The following is a 16,916-nucleotide window of genomic DNA, read 5'->3' as shown; positions in this document are numbered from 1 at the left end:
GTGACAAGTACATAATATTGGTCACCTATATTTCTCCTGTGAAATGTTTATTATATCTGTATGCCATATGTTTCTACTCACAAGTTTAAAAAAATTATTCCTTTGGGGAACTCTTTATAAAACATGAATATTAAAAAATTCTCTGTAACATATGTTGAAATTATTTTCCTTTATCCTGTAGCAGTTATGTTCTTTTCCAATATATCATTTGTTCAAAATTTTCATGCCTATTTTTAATGTAGTTAGACATAAAGGCTTATACATTCATTAATGATGAAAAAAATGTTTGTATGCTTTACATAGGCCTAATGGAGTATGAGAATGCAAACAAATTATTCAGTGAAAATGAAAACAATTAGTGACCTATTTATGCTTTCACAAAGATGCCTGATACAGAAAGATGGTTGACTAAAAATAAAATGATGCTATGTCACAATGAGTGAAAGCACACATCAGAATTATGGAAAACCACTATGTGATTTGATTACAGTAGAGTGATATGGATAAAGCCATATGTATAGCTCCAATCTGAGAAAATAATTCCTTTCTCTGTGCCAAGAGATTACATTTGTAAATTATTTGATCATTTTAATGGATCTGTCAAAAAGTCTTCAAATACATTCAGGTTAAAAATGAGGTTTTGGAAAGAAGTTATAAATTGGCTCTTAATACAGAAATAGGGATTATATGGCCATGTTACTTAACTTTTCCGTGTCTCATTTCCCTCATCGGTAAAGTGGAGATAATAATACTCCTGTCTCACAAGGCTGTTGTAAGGATTAAATTGGATTAATATATATAAAGCCCTAAGAAGGATGGCTGGGACGTAGTAAATGCTATATAGGTGTTTCCTGTTATTATTATCTGTGTCCTGTGGAGCAAAAGCCCTCAAAATTACTGTTCTCAGGTTTTTTTTGGTATTCTCTCATCACTCTTTGGCCATCACTGCACCTCCAAAACTGCTCCTGAAAAGTCACCAGTGACCTCCACTTTTCTAATCCAGTTCTCTGTCCTTATTTTATTTGACCTAACAGCATCATCCAACAAAGCTGACTGCTCCTGAATTACTTGGCTTCAGAGACACATATTTGTGTCTTTGATAGAAAGAAAGGCTCTCCTTTCTGAATGGCTGCTCCTTCTTGGTCTCCTTTCCTGGTTCTTCTTCATCTCTTCAAATTCTAAACATTGAAGTGTTCCAACTTTGAGGACCTATTCTCTTCAATACCTACTAAATTTACTCCCTCAGTGCTCTCATCTCATGATTTTAACTATTAACTATAAGCTAACAATTCCCAAATGTATTATTTCTAGTCCAGACTTTTCCTCTCACCTCCAGGTCCATAAATAGAAATGCCTAGCCCTCTTTCATGAGGATTTACGTCTCTTCAAATTTAATGTATCCCAAGATAAATTCTTTTTTTTTTTTTTTTTTTGAGACGGAGTCTCGCTCTGCCGCCCAGGCTGGAGTGCAGTGGCCGGGTCTCAGCTCACTGCAAGCTCCGCCTCCTGGGTTTACGCCATTCTCCTGCCTCAGCCTCCCAAGCAGCTGGGACTACAGGCGCCCGCCATGTCGCCCGGCTAGTTTTTTGTATTTTTTAGTAGAGACGGGGTTTCACCATGTTAGCCAGGATGGTCTCGATCTCCTGACCTCGTGATCCGCCCGTCTCGGCCTCCCAAAGTGCTGGGATTACAGGCTTGAGCCACCGCGCCCGGCCAAGATAAATTCTTGACTTACACTCCTACTAAATCTGCTTCTCCCAGGTCTTTCCCAACTTAGTAAAAGTTCAGGCCAAAAGCTTTGAAATAATTATCAAATCCTTTTTTTCCTCACACCCATAGCCAGTACACATCAGTAAAAGCTGTCACTTCCATATTCAAAATATATTCAAAATCTGATTACTGTCCACCACCCCAATACTATAGGAACCATTACCTTTCACTAGGATCACTCTAACAGTCTCTTCCCTTAGTATCTTACAGTATACTCTCAAAACAAAAGTCATTGTTATATTTTAAAAACGTAAATCACAACAAGTCTTTTATTGCTTCAAAACTCTCTAATGGTTTTGATTATAATTAAAAGCCAAAGGCCTTAAAATGTTTTATAAAGATGTGGTGGCTCATGTCTGCAGTCCCAGCACTTTGGGAGGCCAAGGCAGGTAAGATTGCTTGAGCTGAGAAGTTTGAAACCAGCCTGAGCAACATAGCAAGATTCCATCTTCACTTAAAAAAAAAAAAAAATTCAGCCAGCGTGGTGACACGTGCCTGTGGTCCCAGCTATGTGGAAGGCTGAGGTGGGTGGGTCACTTGAGCCCGAGAGACCAAGGCTGCAGTGAGCTGAGATGGCACCAATGCACTGCAACCTGCATGACAGAGCAAGACTCTGCCTCAAAAGAAAGAAAGAAAGAAAAAAAAAGGCTGATAAAGTTCTTGTCTGCTTAGATCTCGTCTCCTAATACTCTCCTCTCCTTGCTCGCACTACACAAGCCATACTAAACTCTTAGCTATTATTTGAACTGCTATATATACTATTTCACTGCTCTTTCCTCTGCTTAGAATAATATCCTCCCAGATGTTTACATGGCTCTTTCAGATGTTTACCTTCTCAGTGAGACCTTCCCTGATACCTCATTTGTTTAATTCCCCATTCTCAGCTTAACTTTTCTTCATAGCATCTATCAATATCTGACATATTACCTACTTAATTTTTTAAAGGAACTGAAGTACTACATAGTAAAATGCACAATTCTTAAATGTACAACTCAAAATTTTACACACATACATACACGTTCTTATTTACACTCCAACATAACCATCACAAACTAATTTATAGAACATTTTGAAAAACCCAGAAAGCTCCCTCATGAGTCTCCCAGTTAATAAACATTCCTTCAGAATTGACCGCTATTCTGACTTCTATCAATAAAGATTGGTATTTTGCCAGTTACTGAACCTCAAGGGAATCAGTACATACTCTGATATACGCATAATTGTTCATTTAGAGTTTTGTTTCTTGCCCCCCAGAATGCAAGCTTTGGGAGGGTTGAATTTTATCTACTTTACTCACTGCTATATATACGATGTCTATAAATGAGACCATATTACTGCCAGAATTGAAGTCTATGGACCCTACTCAACCCAAACCATAGATAAATTTTCAGGAAAAAGTCCTCCCCTACAAAAGCAAATTCAAATATAAGCAGCAGCAACTATTGCATCAGATGCACAGATACAATGTAAGCACATAGGAAACATGAAATAGCAAGAAAATACGGTATCTCCAAAGGAATACAATAATTCTCCAGCAATAGATCTTAATCAAAAAGAAAATTTCAAAATCCCAGCATGAAATAAGTAATTCAAATTGTTAACTTTAAAGCTCAGTGAGACACAAGAGAATTCTGAAAAACAATACAAATAAGTCAGGAAAGCTATTCAGAGTATGAATGAGAAATTTACCAAAGAGATATTTTTTTAAAGAACCTAATAAAAATTCTGAAGCTGGTTCATGCTTGTAATCCCAGCTCTTTGAGAGGCCAAGGTGGGTGGATCACCTGAGGTCAGGAGTTGGAGACCAGCCTGTCCAACGTGGTGAAATCCCCTCTCTACTAAAAATACAAAAATTAGCCAGGCATGGTAGCGTGTGCCAGTAATTCCAGCTACTCGGGAGGCTGAGGCATGAGAATCGCTTGAATCTGGGAGGTGGAGGTAGCAGTGAGCTGAGATCACACCACTGCATTCCAAGCTGGGAACAGAGCAAGACTCTGTCTCAAAAAAAAAAAAAAAATCTGAAACTGGAGAATTCACTGAAAAAAATTCAAAATACATTTGAAAACTTCAACAACAGACTACATCAGTCCAAAGAATGAAACTTGGAACTTGAAGACAGGTCTTTCAGAATAATCCAGTCAAACAAAAATAAAGAAAAGAGATGAAAAAAATAAAGAAAAGAGATGAAAAAAGAATGAGCAAAACCTTCCTGAAATTTGAGGCAAGATAAGGTGACCAAATTTACATATTATTTGTTATCCCCAAGGGCAAAGAAACAAAGAAAGGATTAGACATTCAGATACAGGAAGCTCAATGATCTCCAAGCAGATATAATGTAAAGAGGTGTTCTCCATGGCACCATTATAATCAGACTGTCTAAAGTCAAACTTCAGGAGCAAATCCTAAAAGTAGCAAAAGTGTCTCATCACCTACAAAGAAAACCCCACCAGTCTAACAGTGAATTTCTCAGCAGAAACTTTACAGGCCAGAAGACAATGGAATGATATATTGAAAGTGCTGAAAGAAAAAACCTGCCACTCAAGAATACAATATCTATCAAAATTATCACTCATAAATGAAAGGGAAATGAAATCATTCACAGACAAACAAATCCTGTGGGAATTCTATACCACTAGATCGGTTCTACAAGATATGCTCAAGGGAGTCCTAAACTTCGAAGTGAAATGATGACATTTACCATCATGAAAACATACAAAAGTATAAAACTTAATGGGTAAAGAAATACAAAGGAGGAAGAGAAAGGACTCAAACAGCATCACTACAGAAACCCATCAAAACAACAAACTATAAGAGAAAAAGAAAGAAACACAGAATACATATAATAACTAGAAAACAATTAACCATATGAAAAGAACAAAACCTCATATACCAACAACTTTGAATGTAAATAGATGAAATTCTCCTCTTAAAAGATACAAAATGGCTGAATGGATTAAAATACATAATTCAACTATATGTTGCTTAAAAGAAACTCAGTTTTTCATTAAAAACACATATAGACTGAAAATAGAGGGATGGAAAAAAATACTCCACACAAACGATAACCAAAAGTTACGGTACCCAAACTTATATCAGATAAAACAGATTTTAATTATTTCAAGAACAGTTAAAAAAAAAAAAAAAAAAGACAAAGAAGGTCATTATATAATGATAAAGAGATCAACCCAGTAAGAGGACATAACTAGTCCAAATATATATGCACCAAACATTGGAGTACCCAGATTCATAAAACAAATACTACTAGATCTAAAGAGAGATATAGACTGTAATACAATAATAGTGGGGGACTCACACCTCACTCTCAGCATGAGACAGATCTAGAAAGAAAATAAAGAAACACTGGACTTAAACTTAACATTAGATCAAATGGACCAGACACTTAGAGAATATTCTACTGAACAATGCAGAATATGCATTATTTTCATAAGCACATGGAACATCTTCCAAGATAGGCCATATGTTTGGTCACAAAACAAGTCTCAACAAATCAGTTAAACAACATGCTTCTAAACGACCATTGGGTCAATTAAGAAATTAAGATGGAAATAAAAAAATTCTTTGAAACAAACGAAAATGGAAATACAACATACCAAAACCTGTGGGATACACCAAAGGCACTGATAAGAGGGAATTTTACAGCAATAAATGCCTACACAAGAAAAGGAGAAAGACTACAAGTTAACAGTCTAACAATGCATCTCAAAAACCTGGAATAGCAAGAACCAAACAAACCTAAAATTAGTAGAACAGAAATAACAAAGATCAGAGCAGAAATAAATGAAATAGTGACCATAAAAAATATGAAGGATAAATGAAACAAAAAGTTGGTTCTTCAAAAAGACAAACAAAATTAATAAACTGCTAGACTAACCAAGAAGGCAGAATATCCAAATAAGTAAAATCAGAAATGAAAAGGAGACATTGCAACTGATACTACAGAAATAGAAAAGATCATCAGAGACTATTATGAACAACTACAAGCTGGGAAACCTAGAGGAAATGAATTCATGGAAACATATAACCTACCAAGACTGAATCAAGAAGAAATAGAAAACCTGAAGAGACCAATAATGTGTAGTGAGATTGAAATCAGTAAAGAAAGTCTCCCAACACAGAAATGCCCAGGAACAAATGGATTCAAAGTTGAATTTTACCAAACATACAAAGAAGTAATAACAGTCCTGAAACTATTCCAAAGAAAAATTGAAGAGGAGGGATTCTCCTAACTCATTCTATAAGGTCGGCATTAGTATCATACCAAAACCAGGCAAGGATGCAAAAACTAGAAAAAAGAAAACTACAGGCCAATATCCCTGATGAACAAAGACACCAACATCTTCAACAAAGTACTAGCAAACCAAATCCAACAGCATGTTAGAAAGATAATACACCACAATCAGATACGATACATTATATCAGGAATGTAAGGATGATTCAACACACACAAATTAGTAAACATGATATATCACAAGAAGATAATGAAGAATAAAAACCATATGACCATCTCAAAAGACATTGTAAAAGCATTTGAAAAACTTCAACATCTCAACAAACGCACAGAAGGAACATACCTCAAAATAATAAAAGCCATATACGACAAACCCAAAGTCAACATCATACTGAATACAGAAAAGTTGAAATTGTTCCCCCTAAGAACTAGAAAAAGACAAGGATGCCCACTTTCACACTCTTATTCCACATACTACTAGAAGTCCTAGCCAGAGCACTCAGGCAAGAGAAAGAAGGAAAAGGTATCCAAATTGGGAACGAGGAAGTCAAATGACCTCTTTTTGCTGATGATATGATCTTGTATCTAAAAAAACCTAAAGACTCCACCAAAAATGCTTAGATTTCATAAATAAATTCAGTAAAAATCAACACATAAAAACCAGCAGCACTTCTATACATCAATAATGATCTAGTTGAGAAAGAAATCAAGAAGGCAATCCCATTTACAATAGCTACAAAAAATACCTAGGAATAAATTTAACCAAGAAGGTGAATGATCTCTATAAGGAAAACTACAAAAACACTGATGAAAAATTTAAGATGACACAAACAAAAAAATCCCATGCCCTTGGATCTGAAGAACTAATATTGTTAAAATGACCATATTGCCAAAGCACTCCACAGATCCAGTGCAATCCCTATCAAAATACCAACATTGTTCTTCATAGAATTAGAAAAAAAATCTTAAAATTCATAGAGAACCAAAAAAAAGAGCCCAAATAACCAAAGCAATCCAGAGCAAAAAGAACAAAGCATCAAATTACCTGATGTCAAAATGTGTTACAAGGCTACAGTAACCAAAACTGCATGGTACTGATGTAAAAACATACACAAAGACCAATAGGACAGACTAGAGAACCCAGAAACAAAGCCAAATATTTACAGCTAACTGATCTTCAACAAAGTCAACAAGAACTTACACTGGGGAAAGGATATCCTCTTCAATAAATGGTTCTGAGAAAATTGGATAGCCACATACAGAAGAAGAAAGCTGGACGCCTAGCTCTTACTACATGCAAAAATCAACTCAAGACAATTAAAGACGTAAATGTAACACCCAAAACTACAATAATACTACAAGAAAGGACAGGATCTTGCTGTCACTCAGGCTGGAGTGAAGTGACATGATCGTAGCTTACAGAAGGCTTAGACTCCTCGGCTCAGCTGATCCTCCTGCCCCAACTCTTGAGTTGCTGCGACTTCAGGCATGCACCACTATGCCTAGCTTATTTTTTAAATGTGTAGAGCTGAGATCTCATTATGTTTCCCAGGCTGGTCTTGAACACCTGGGCTCACACAATCCTCCTGCCTTGCTGTCCCAAGGTGTTGGGATTATAGGCACGACACATTATGCCCAGCCCCTTTTTATTTTTAACCATAGTTTAATTCACATATTTAAAGTTCCATCTGTTTTAAACTTTATTATTAAAAAAAAAAAAAAAAACTAGTGACACAAATACTGACCAGTACATTACATTTTTAAGAATCATGTTCAAAAGATATAGGCCCTAAATAAGGAAGGACAGTAAAGGGGCATATTTTAAAGAAAGCAGAAAGTTGAACTTAAAATAAAAGTTGAAGGGAAAAAAAAAAAGAAAGCTGAAAGTTTCTGAGACACATTTTAAATGGAATCAGACAAAAAGATTTCCAAGTAAAACTCAGAATTGCAAGATAAAATCATTTGAGGAAAGTAACTCATCTGGTCTTTTAAAGGAAAGATTGACATAAGCTTTGTGAAACATAAGAACTGATGTTCCTCTCCCAGAATATGGTCAGGAAAGGTCCTAAAGGATAAAACCATTACATGAAGTAGAACTTTGAGTACTTAAACAACTATCTGTGTACCTGTGAGTGTCTGCATATTAAAATGATTGAAAATAATTATCTAAGAAAAATATTGTCTCTGAATTCCCTTTCAGGCTGATATTCTTTTTAGGCTCAACTATTTCTTCCCAAGAGAAGATAAACACTATCAGCAACTCAACTGATGATTATAATTCCACTTTTCACTGAGTACAGAATAGCTGTACTCCAAGTACTTTTGATAAAGAACTCAAGAAAAACATGAGGAAACACACAAATACGGGATAAACACTCATAAATATGCTTACACCAGGAGGTTATCAGTTTTTCAAAGGCAGCAATGTCTGACACAAGCGAAAAGAAGTTATACAGTGTAACACAGAAAAAGCCAGTGACTATAAATTCCACTTCAATACAGAGATGGCGGGGAGATAAAAATATGTTAATATGCTCCATGTTGTGCTTTATAAATAAAAACTCATAATAGAGATATTAAATGAAGTAAGTGCATTAATACAGGCCTCAGTGATGTGAGAATATTTTTAATGATCATTATTATAAAAGTATACAAAAGCCACTTTTCCTATAGCTTAACAATTATATTTTAAAATAAATATTCTAAAAGTACTATATCTTACGGTCTGTAAAAATTATCTTTACATATAAAACACTACCTTGAAGAACAATAACAAGAAGAATCCACATTAACCATCCTTCGCATTCAGGAATTGAATCTTAAGTTATTGTGAAAATACTTAAATTCAGAGGAAATTTTCAGTGCAGCTATGTCAGCAGCAATCATAACTTATTCCATTTGTTATCTCATCTTAAAAAATGTTATACTGAGTAACGGAGCCTAACTCAACAACATCGAAGTAAGTTTTCTTCACTTACCCTTGCATAGTGGAATTCAACTCCATAGAGTTCTAAGGTACGTGCTGTGTTTAGGTAATTAAATTCTGCTTCTGCAGGAGATAAGCCTCTATAAAGACATCAAGTTAAAAATTGGATCAATCAATCAATCAAATACGGCTAAATTAGAAAAAGGCTATTTATCTGAAAAAACTGAGCAGTCTTAAATCTACAAAACACCATGCAGGACTACTCCTCTAACTTACCTGGAGGGTACATTTTCAGTAACCCAAATTATTATTTTCCAGAATACTTTCTTATTTTCTAGAAATACAAATATACACCAAGTTTTTAAAGCTCCTTACTATTTATATGGATGACTATAACAAAGCCCCTCACTTTTAGATATAACTTAAAAGCAGTATTTCTCAATATTTCGTTCATACACAATATCTGCATTTAAACCACACAGGGTATCTCTTAAACTTGCAGATTCTAAGCCAACCTCCAGGGCAGTGCTTCTCAGAGTGTGGTGCACAGTCAGAGGTTGATTCACAGGATGGAACCTGAGTGTTGGAGGCTTGTATAGCAATCTGGCAGGGTAATATCTGTTAAATCTAACTGTAAAAAACAAAACAAAAAAACAAACAAACGAGGACTTGTATTTTTTACATCTTTGTTTGCTTTCTCCACTTTACTTTTCTAGTAATTAATTTTTATTATATTTTACAAAACATAAATAATACAATAATGACAGTTGGAGGGAAGAAACCATCTTTCATCACAGATGGTTTAAGAAGACTATTCTGTAGAGTCTGATTTAGAAAGGATGAGGTCAAAACTGTTTATATTTAAAAAGAATCCCAAGTGATTCTTATAAACACAAGTTGAAGAACCACTGCTCTACATATAAGGCCTTTAAAAATAGATTTACTCCTATTTCACATATAGTTTTAACAACCTTAGTTATTACCTGTTATTATCAGACTACAGCACAGCAAAAGCAGCAAATTACAAAAACAAAGATACAAACTTTCTATTCACTAATGTTACTAGAAAAGGGAGCCAATAGCCCGCTAATACACAAAACAAGCAGCACATTTCAAATTTCTATAAAATTAAATATATATTCCCTCCAGTTAAAGTGGATAATTCTATTTTTCTTCATTTAAAGATCTGATAAATCATGTACTTAAACCAAACAGAAATACATAATCAACAGAAATATATAATCAATAAGCTTTTCCTTAAGTCTTTTTATTATTGGTAAATTTAAAAAATCTGGCTTATCTTCAAATTCTTGATTCTGATATGCTGTATGTATAACTTTCACTATGAATGGAATTTACTTAGACTAAAATAGCCCCCTCACCACATTAGGCAGTCTATTAAAAACTCTTACTCTTAGTCTATTTTAGATCAGGAATCAGCAAACCTTTTATTGCAAAGGGCTGGATAGTAGATATTGTAGGCTTTTAGGACATACGGTCTCTGTGGCAACTATTTAGCTTGGCCATTGTGCGAAAACAGCCAGACAACATATAAATGAATGAGGGCATCTGTGTTCCAGTAAGTGTTTATTCATGAATACTGAATTTTATGAAATTTCACATGCCACAAAATGCTATTCTTCTTTTGACTTTCTGCAACCATTTTAAATCTATATAACAATCTTAGCCTGTGGGCCATATAAAAATAGGCAATGGGGGCCGGGTACGGTGGCTCATGCCTGTAATCCCAGCACTTTGGGAGGCCGAGGCAGGCGGATCATGAGGTCAGGAGATGGAGACCATCCTGGCTAATACGGTGAAACCCCGTCTCTACTAAAAATACAAACAATTAGCTGGGCGTGGTAGTGGGCGCCTGTAGTCCCAGCTACTTGGGAGGCTGAGGCAGGAGAATGGCATTAACCCGGGAGGCGGAGATTGCAGTGAGCTGAGATCGTGCCACTGCACTCCAGCCTGGGCGACAGAGCGAGACTCCATCTCAAAAAAAAAAAAAAAAAAAAAATAGGCAATGGGCCATGGTTTGTTATCCTGTTTTAGACACATGAGTTATTAGCAAAAGAAAGTAAGTTTTCTGAATAATAGTAACAGCTAACATTTCTTCAGTGTGTACAATGTGCTATGTATGGTTATGAGAACCTCATGTATATCAACTCATTTAAGACCCACAATAACTCCAGAGATAGATAGATACTTTTATTATCCCCAGTTTACATAAGGAAACAGAGAAGAAGAGGCATAAAGCAGTCTGGCCAAGGTTATAAGATAGTAACTAATCTTACAGAATTTCAAACCAGGCGGTCTGGCTCTCTAGTTCAGACTCTTACCAATATGCAACACTGCCTTAGTTTTTCCCTGAGTATTCAGAATCCTGTATTGAAGCACAACTGAATTCTGAACTAATAAACAATATTACTTTCTATTCAAGGCAACAAATCTCTTTTGAAAAAATATAGAAAATTATACTCACACAAAAGAATCAAAGTTGAATGAATATTGTTAATGAATGAATATTGATAAGGTTAAGTATCCCTTCTCTGAAATGCTTGGGATCATGTGTTTCAGATTTCAGATTTTTTCAAGTTTTAAAATATTTACATATACATAATGCAGTATCTTGGGATAGAAACCAAGTCTAAACATGAAATTTATGTTTCATATACACTTTATACACATAGCCTGAAGGTAATATTATATCATATTTAAAATAATTCCATGTATGAAACAAAGTTTTGACCACATTTTGACTGAAACTCATTATATGAGATCAGGTGCAGAATTTTCCACTTGTGGTGTAATGTCTGTGCTCAAAAAGTTTCAAATTTTAGAGCTCTCTGAATTTCAAACTTGGGTTAAGGATGTTCAATCTGTACTGTTTTTAAAGAAATATTTTTTAATAATTAATTTAGTATTATATAGAGTTCCTTTTCTCCTCTTGGCTCATTACCAAGGAGAATCAAGTCCTTTATACCTAAAAACTGAGAAAGAATTACTAAGCAGACGGATCTCTACACTGTGACTATACTATTTATATTCTAAAATTACTTAGACTACTACACAATAGCAAATAAATGTCTGTTTACACATAGCTTAATGGCTCTTAATAGAAACGAAAATGAGCCTCATATAGTCTATGAAATCATTTTTTAGCATAGATCACCTATATTTCTTTAAAATAATATTATTTTAGGTAACAGTAATTGTTCTATATTAAATACAGCCATCAAATGAGAAGTAATTTCAAACATTTCTCTAGAAAGAATGCTATTAAGAAGTTTATCAAATAAAAAACTAAAAAACTCTTACATGTGTTGCTGATGTAATTTTGCAATTTCTTTTTCAAAATCTTGAGGTTGATTAGGAATGAAAGAATAATCTGAGAGGTAGCCTGACAAGTTCTCTGACTGATCGTAGTCTCCAAGTTCAGCTAATAATGAAAGGAAAATATTCATATTTTAATAAACAAATATTTAAATTATTATAGTCAAATCAGTGATGTCATTAATTCTATTTCTGGATGTAAAATACTTATGTTTCTAACACAACCACTTCAGCAAGCTACAGCAATCCATTTAACATTCTTATAGGTCTCAATTTCAGAGGAAATTTTTTTTTTCAAAAATCATAGTAATTGCTAACTAACTGGAGATTTAATTACATTTCCACTGCAGTCACTATTTTCTATATAGTAACACATCTACAGAACTCCCACATTAAAGCCAATGTACTAGCAACACAAACCACAAAGTTATATGCTATATGACCTAAAAATGGGCTGATACTTACACTGAACAGCAAATGAAGCTAAAAGGGCAGCAGTATTAGAAGGACAGGGTAATCTAATAAAACAAAACAAAAATACATAACCGAAGGTTAAACGTAGTAATTTCAAAAGTACTATAATTTGTTAAACAATCACACTTGAAGTTTCATGTGATTTAACTATTAAGAAATAAACTTATCTGATGAAAAGAATTCACACTACATGTAACCTTCTTAAATAATTTATTTGCAATGACCATGAATTACTTAATACAGATTTTAAAAGTATTTTTAAAGTCCATTACAAAAAATTTGTAAGAAATTTAAAGAGCCCACCTTCCAGTAAGAATGTCTTGTTTAATTTGCAAAAAATACTGGTACCTTAAAAAAAAAAAAAAAAAAAGGGATAGCATTTACTAGCATTGCAACAATTTCAATTCTAAGAAACTATATACTTACATTAACAAATAAAAATATTGAAATATTTGCTTTTATAATTTACATATTAAAACATGTAAAGTAGTTTAAAAATAAGATTTTATTAGCTCATGAATCTAAATCTTTAAAATTCTTTGATGTATGAAATTTGTACTTCAAATGTCTTGTTTCCACTAGCTTCCATTATAGAAGCCCTCAAGATTTTAAACAGTTACAGAGGGAGAAATATTCTGAGGGTTGGTATATGCAGAAAGTAGAAGTGGGAAGCATAGAAAACCTCATATCACAAACATAGAAGAGTTGACAGTAGCAATGCACTAGAGACCAGCCAAGATTTTTGCTGGTGTGAGACAGAAAGTCAGCTACGAGTACAGGCCAGTGTTTTGATCATTTTATCATCAGATGGCAGGAAGCTGCCTGTTACAGAAAAGCACCTATACACTTCCATTTGAGTTAAGAAGTCTCTCTTTGATTGGGGGGGGAAAAAAGAGCTCTTTTGTCTATTATTGTTAGAACTGTCAAGTATTCAATTTCCTGTGAAACCAACAAAAACATAAGTTTTCTTTAACAAGCCTACTGTCGTTGCTTACAAGATAGCATTGTCCTTTGGTCTCTGCTAGTGGGTAACCCATTCACTCAAAAGATTTATCAATACTTGGGCAAAGTCATCTGTGTTGTATAGGGGTGGCAGACGACCAAACTTTGTGGTTTTAAATGTTTAACCAGGAAATTTTAAGATTTTTATTTCACTAAACTAAAAAAGTACATATTCGAAGAGTCAAAAGTCATTAGAAATTCTAGTTTGGCTGATTAAAGTCACTAAAGAGCTCCATGACAATATTCAAATTACCAAAGAGGTTTTCAGAGAATCAGATACTCATTACAAAAAAAAAAAAAAAAGAATACAAATATCCTGGCTTCATATATAATTTCTTGTGAAGTTTAGTGCATAATATTATAAATATAATCTATTTACTCAATCCAAGACAGTATATTTCTATCAGGCCTGTTTCGGTTTAATAATTCAAAGTTATTTGGGAGGCCAAAGTGGGCGGATCATAAGGTCAGGAGATCCAGATCATCCTGGCTAACACGGTAAAACCCCATCTCTACTAAACAAAAACAAAAACAAAACAAAACAAAAAAAACAAAAGGGCCAGGCGCGGTGGCTCACGCCTGTAATCCCAGCACTTTGGGAGGCCAAGGCAGACGGATCACGAGGTCAGGAGATCGAGACCATCCTGGCGAACACAGTGAAACCCCGTCTCTACTAAAAATACAAAAAAAGTAGCCGGGCGTGGTGGCGGGCGCCTGTAGTCCCAGCTACTCGGGAGGCTGAGGCAGGAGAATGGTGTGAGCCCGGGAGGCGGAGCTTGCAGTGAGCCGAGATGGCGCCACTGCACTCCAGCCTGGGCCAGAGTGAGCCTCCGTCTCAAAAAAAAAAAAAAAAAAAAAAAAAAATTTGCTGGGCGTGGTAAGGGGATCTGTAGTCCCAGCCACTCGGGAAACTGAGGTAGGAGAATGGCGTGAACCCGGGAGGCAGAGCTTGCAGTGAGCCGAGATCGCGCCACTGCACTGTAGCATGGGCGACAGAGCAAGACTCTGTCCCAAAAATAAAAATAAAAATAATTCAAAGTTAAAGTTTCCTGGTGAGAAACAATCTTTAGTCAGGATTTAAAGGTCATATATCCTTGCCATAATATTGTAAATCTGACATAAATAATGCCTATACTTGCCAAATTTTACTTACATACTCATTTAACCAAGAGGCAAGAACTTAACTGCTAAAAGCAGAAACCAGAATTCAAGTCCTAGGCAAAACTAGCTTGTGATCTTGGGCCAATTAGTTAAAATGTGGCTAAGCCTTAGTTTCTACATTTGTAAAAAGAAAGTAGTATCAATTTGCCTAGCATGTGTATCTCAGGAATTGGAAAAATTCAATTCTAATGATGCTAGCACCTGCTAAAACTAAATAGTGTTTAACCTTGTGGAACCTGTTTGACTCCATTCTTTCCCCGCCCCCCTCCCCACCCACTATTTCAAAATTAAAGGAATATTTTTTACTAATTAAACTAAACTAATTCACTAATTAAAAGGATATTTTAAAAATTAATTTAGTACTACATAGAGTTTATTTTCTCCTCTTGGCTCACTACCAAACAGAATCAACTTTCATATAGCTAAAAACTGAGAAAGAATTACTAAGCAGATTCATCTGCATATTGGGAATGTATATTTACATTCTTGAAATCTCAAGGTAAGGAGGTATAGCAGATTTCCTGTTTCCTGGGGTCTAAACTAGTTCTGAAAACTTAGCAGCTGTGGCAGAAGGTATACTGTTACTAATCACAACTATCACGTTAAGACTACTCAAGCATTAAAGCTTTGACTAATATGTAGCCTTGGCTACATATTAGAATCATTTGGGGGAACTTGTACATACCTATGCCCAGGTCCCATCTAAGACCTGTTCAATCAGAATTACCTAGGGATGTGACCAAGACATCATTATGGTTTAAAGCTCCCCCACATGATTCTAATTTCTAATCAGAGTAGAAAAATCACTGATATACACTATGGTAGTAAAATTTAAAAAAAAAACTAGACATTTACCCCATTTTACCAAATAATACCAGTTATAAGATTCCATAACATTCCATTACAAAAGGGTCTGAGAACAAATTAATTCCCTGACTACCATCAAACTTGATTTTACTTTCTTCTGCTTCAGGAAGTTATTTCAACTTATTAGAGAGATACATTTATTTCCTTATTATGTTTTCAACGTAGGCTATACTTTCTATATAGAATCAACACATTCTATATAGAATTCTATATAGTAGAATCAACACATTCTACTTCCATTCAGAAATTCAAAGACAGTTTTTCAAGTGAAGTACATTACGAACATGGTTATAACTCACAATATTTTAAGGGTTACAATATTAAGCCAAGATGTATACATATAACACAACTTTGTTTTTCAAGAGGAATTAGCTTGGATTCTACTATTAGTTGCAAGCATTAGGATTACATAATCCAGAGACAACATTACTGAGTACTCCCATTGTTAAAAAAAGGAATACCTGCACACTCACCCCAAAACACACTGAAAAGAAATCTCTAGAATTTCAATCTAATTTTTCTCACTTGGTTTACTATTGAAAACTCTGCAAACACCTTAGAACTGGCAGCTGCAGCTAATTAAGTATCTTTAATTTATCCTTTTGTTTCTCCACTCCAAGACAGTATCCTAAATGACAACCAATACATTAAAATTTAACATTCTATCTAAAGGTAATTTTAGGTATGGATTTTTTAATTTGACACCTATCTTATATAGTAATTCTGAATGTAGTCACTGGCCTATATTCTTATATCTGAGAATTTTACAGAGAGTATAACATGCTAATTTTTAATGGTCTTTTAAAAAAAATCATTACTAATTACTAATTATGTCTTTCAGGCAACACACAAGGTTGTCATTCAGGTTAATACTGACAGTAACCACACTGTTGGTATTTCTCCATTTCTACCTTCAATATTTCACCTTATATTCAAGAACATTATCAAAATGTTCATCTAGATCATTCACGTATATACTCTGTCAAGTCAAAATGACCACAAAATTAGATAGTATCATAAGCTGAGACTTAAAATGGAGAGTCAAGTGGGCATGTAAAGGCCTCAAAATGCTAGTGCACTCTCTGCAACATCCTTTATAAACTCTGTTATACTTTTCTGGAATCAAAGATT

General features: G+C 34.6%; 1 protein-coding gene across 4 annotated transcripts in view; it reads right to left on the bottom strand.

The window, feature by feature from the left end:
* The window catches only part of PTPN4 (protein tyrosine phosphatase non-receptor type 4), a 229,750-nt gene that overhangs the window by 89,219 nt on the left and 123,615 nt on the right, over positions 1-16,916 (bottom strand). For 3 of the 4 annotated variants that reach the window (XM_033231767.1, XM_033231770.1, XM_033231769.1), the window contains 4 exons: positions 13,059-13,103; positions 12,747-12,799; positions 12,267-12,387; positions 8,998-9,085 (listed from right to left, as the gene is read on the bottom strand). In XM_033231767.1, coding sequence (XP_033087658.1) covers positions 8,998-9,085; positions 12,267-12,387; positions 12,747-12,799; positions 13,059-13,103 — 307 coding nt within the window. The remainder of the gene's footprint in view (positions 1-8,997; positions 9,086-12,266; positions 12,388-12,746; positions 12,800-13,058; positions 13,104-16,916) is intronic. The other variant, XM_033231768.1, reaches the window with a different exon arrangement.

The sequence above is a fragment of the Trachypithecus francoisi genome, unplaced genomic scaffold (assembly GCF_009764315.1).
Source record: "Trachypithecus francoisi isolate TF-2019V2 unplaced genomic scaffold, Tfra_2.0 Lachesis_group13, whole genome shotgun sequence".
NCBI classification, from domain to species: Eukaryota; Metazoa; Chordata; class Mammalia; order Primates; family Cercopithecidae; genus Trachypithecus; species Trachypithecus francoisi.
Note: the sequence above shows the minus strand (reverse complement) of the source record. Positions and strands in the feature narration are given on the sequence as shown.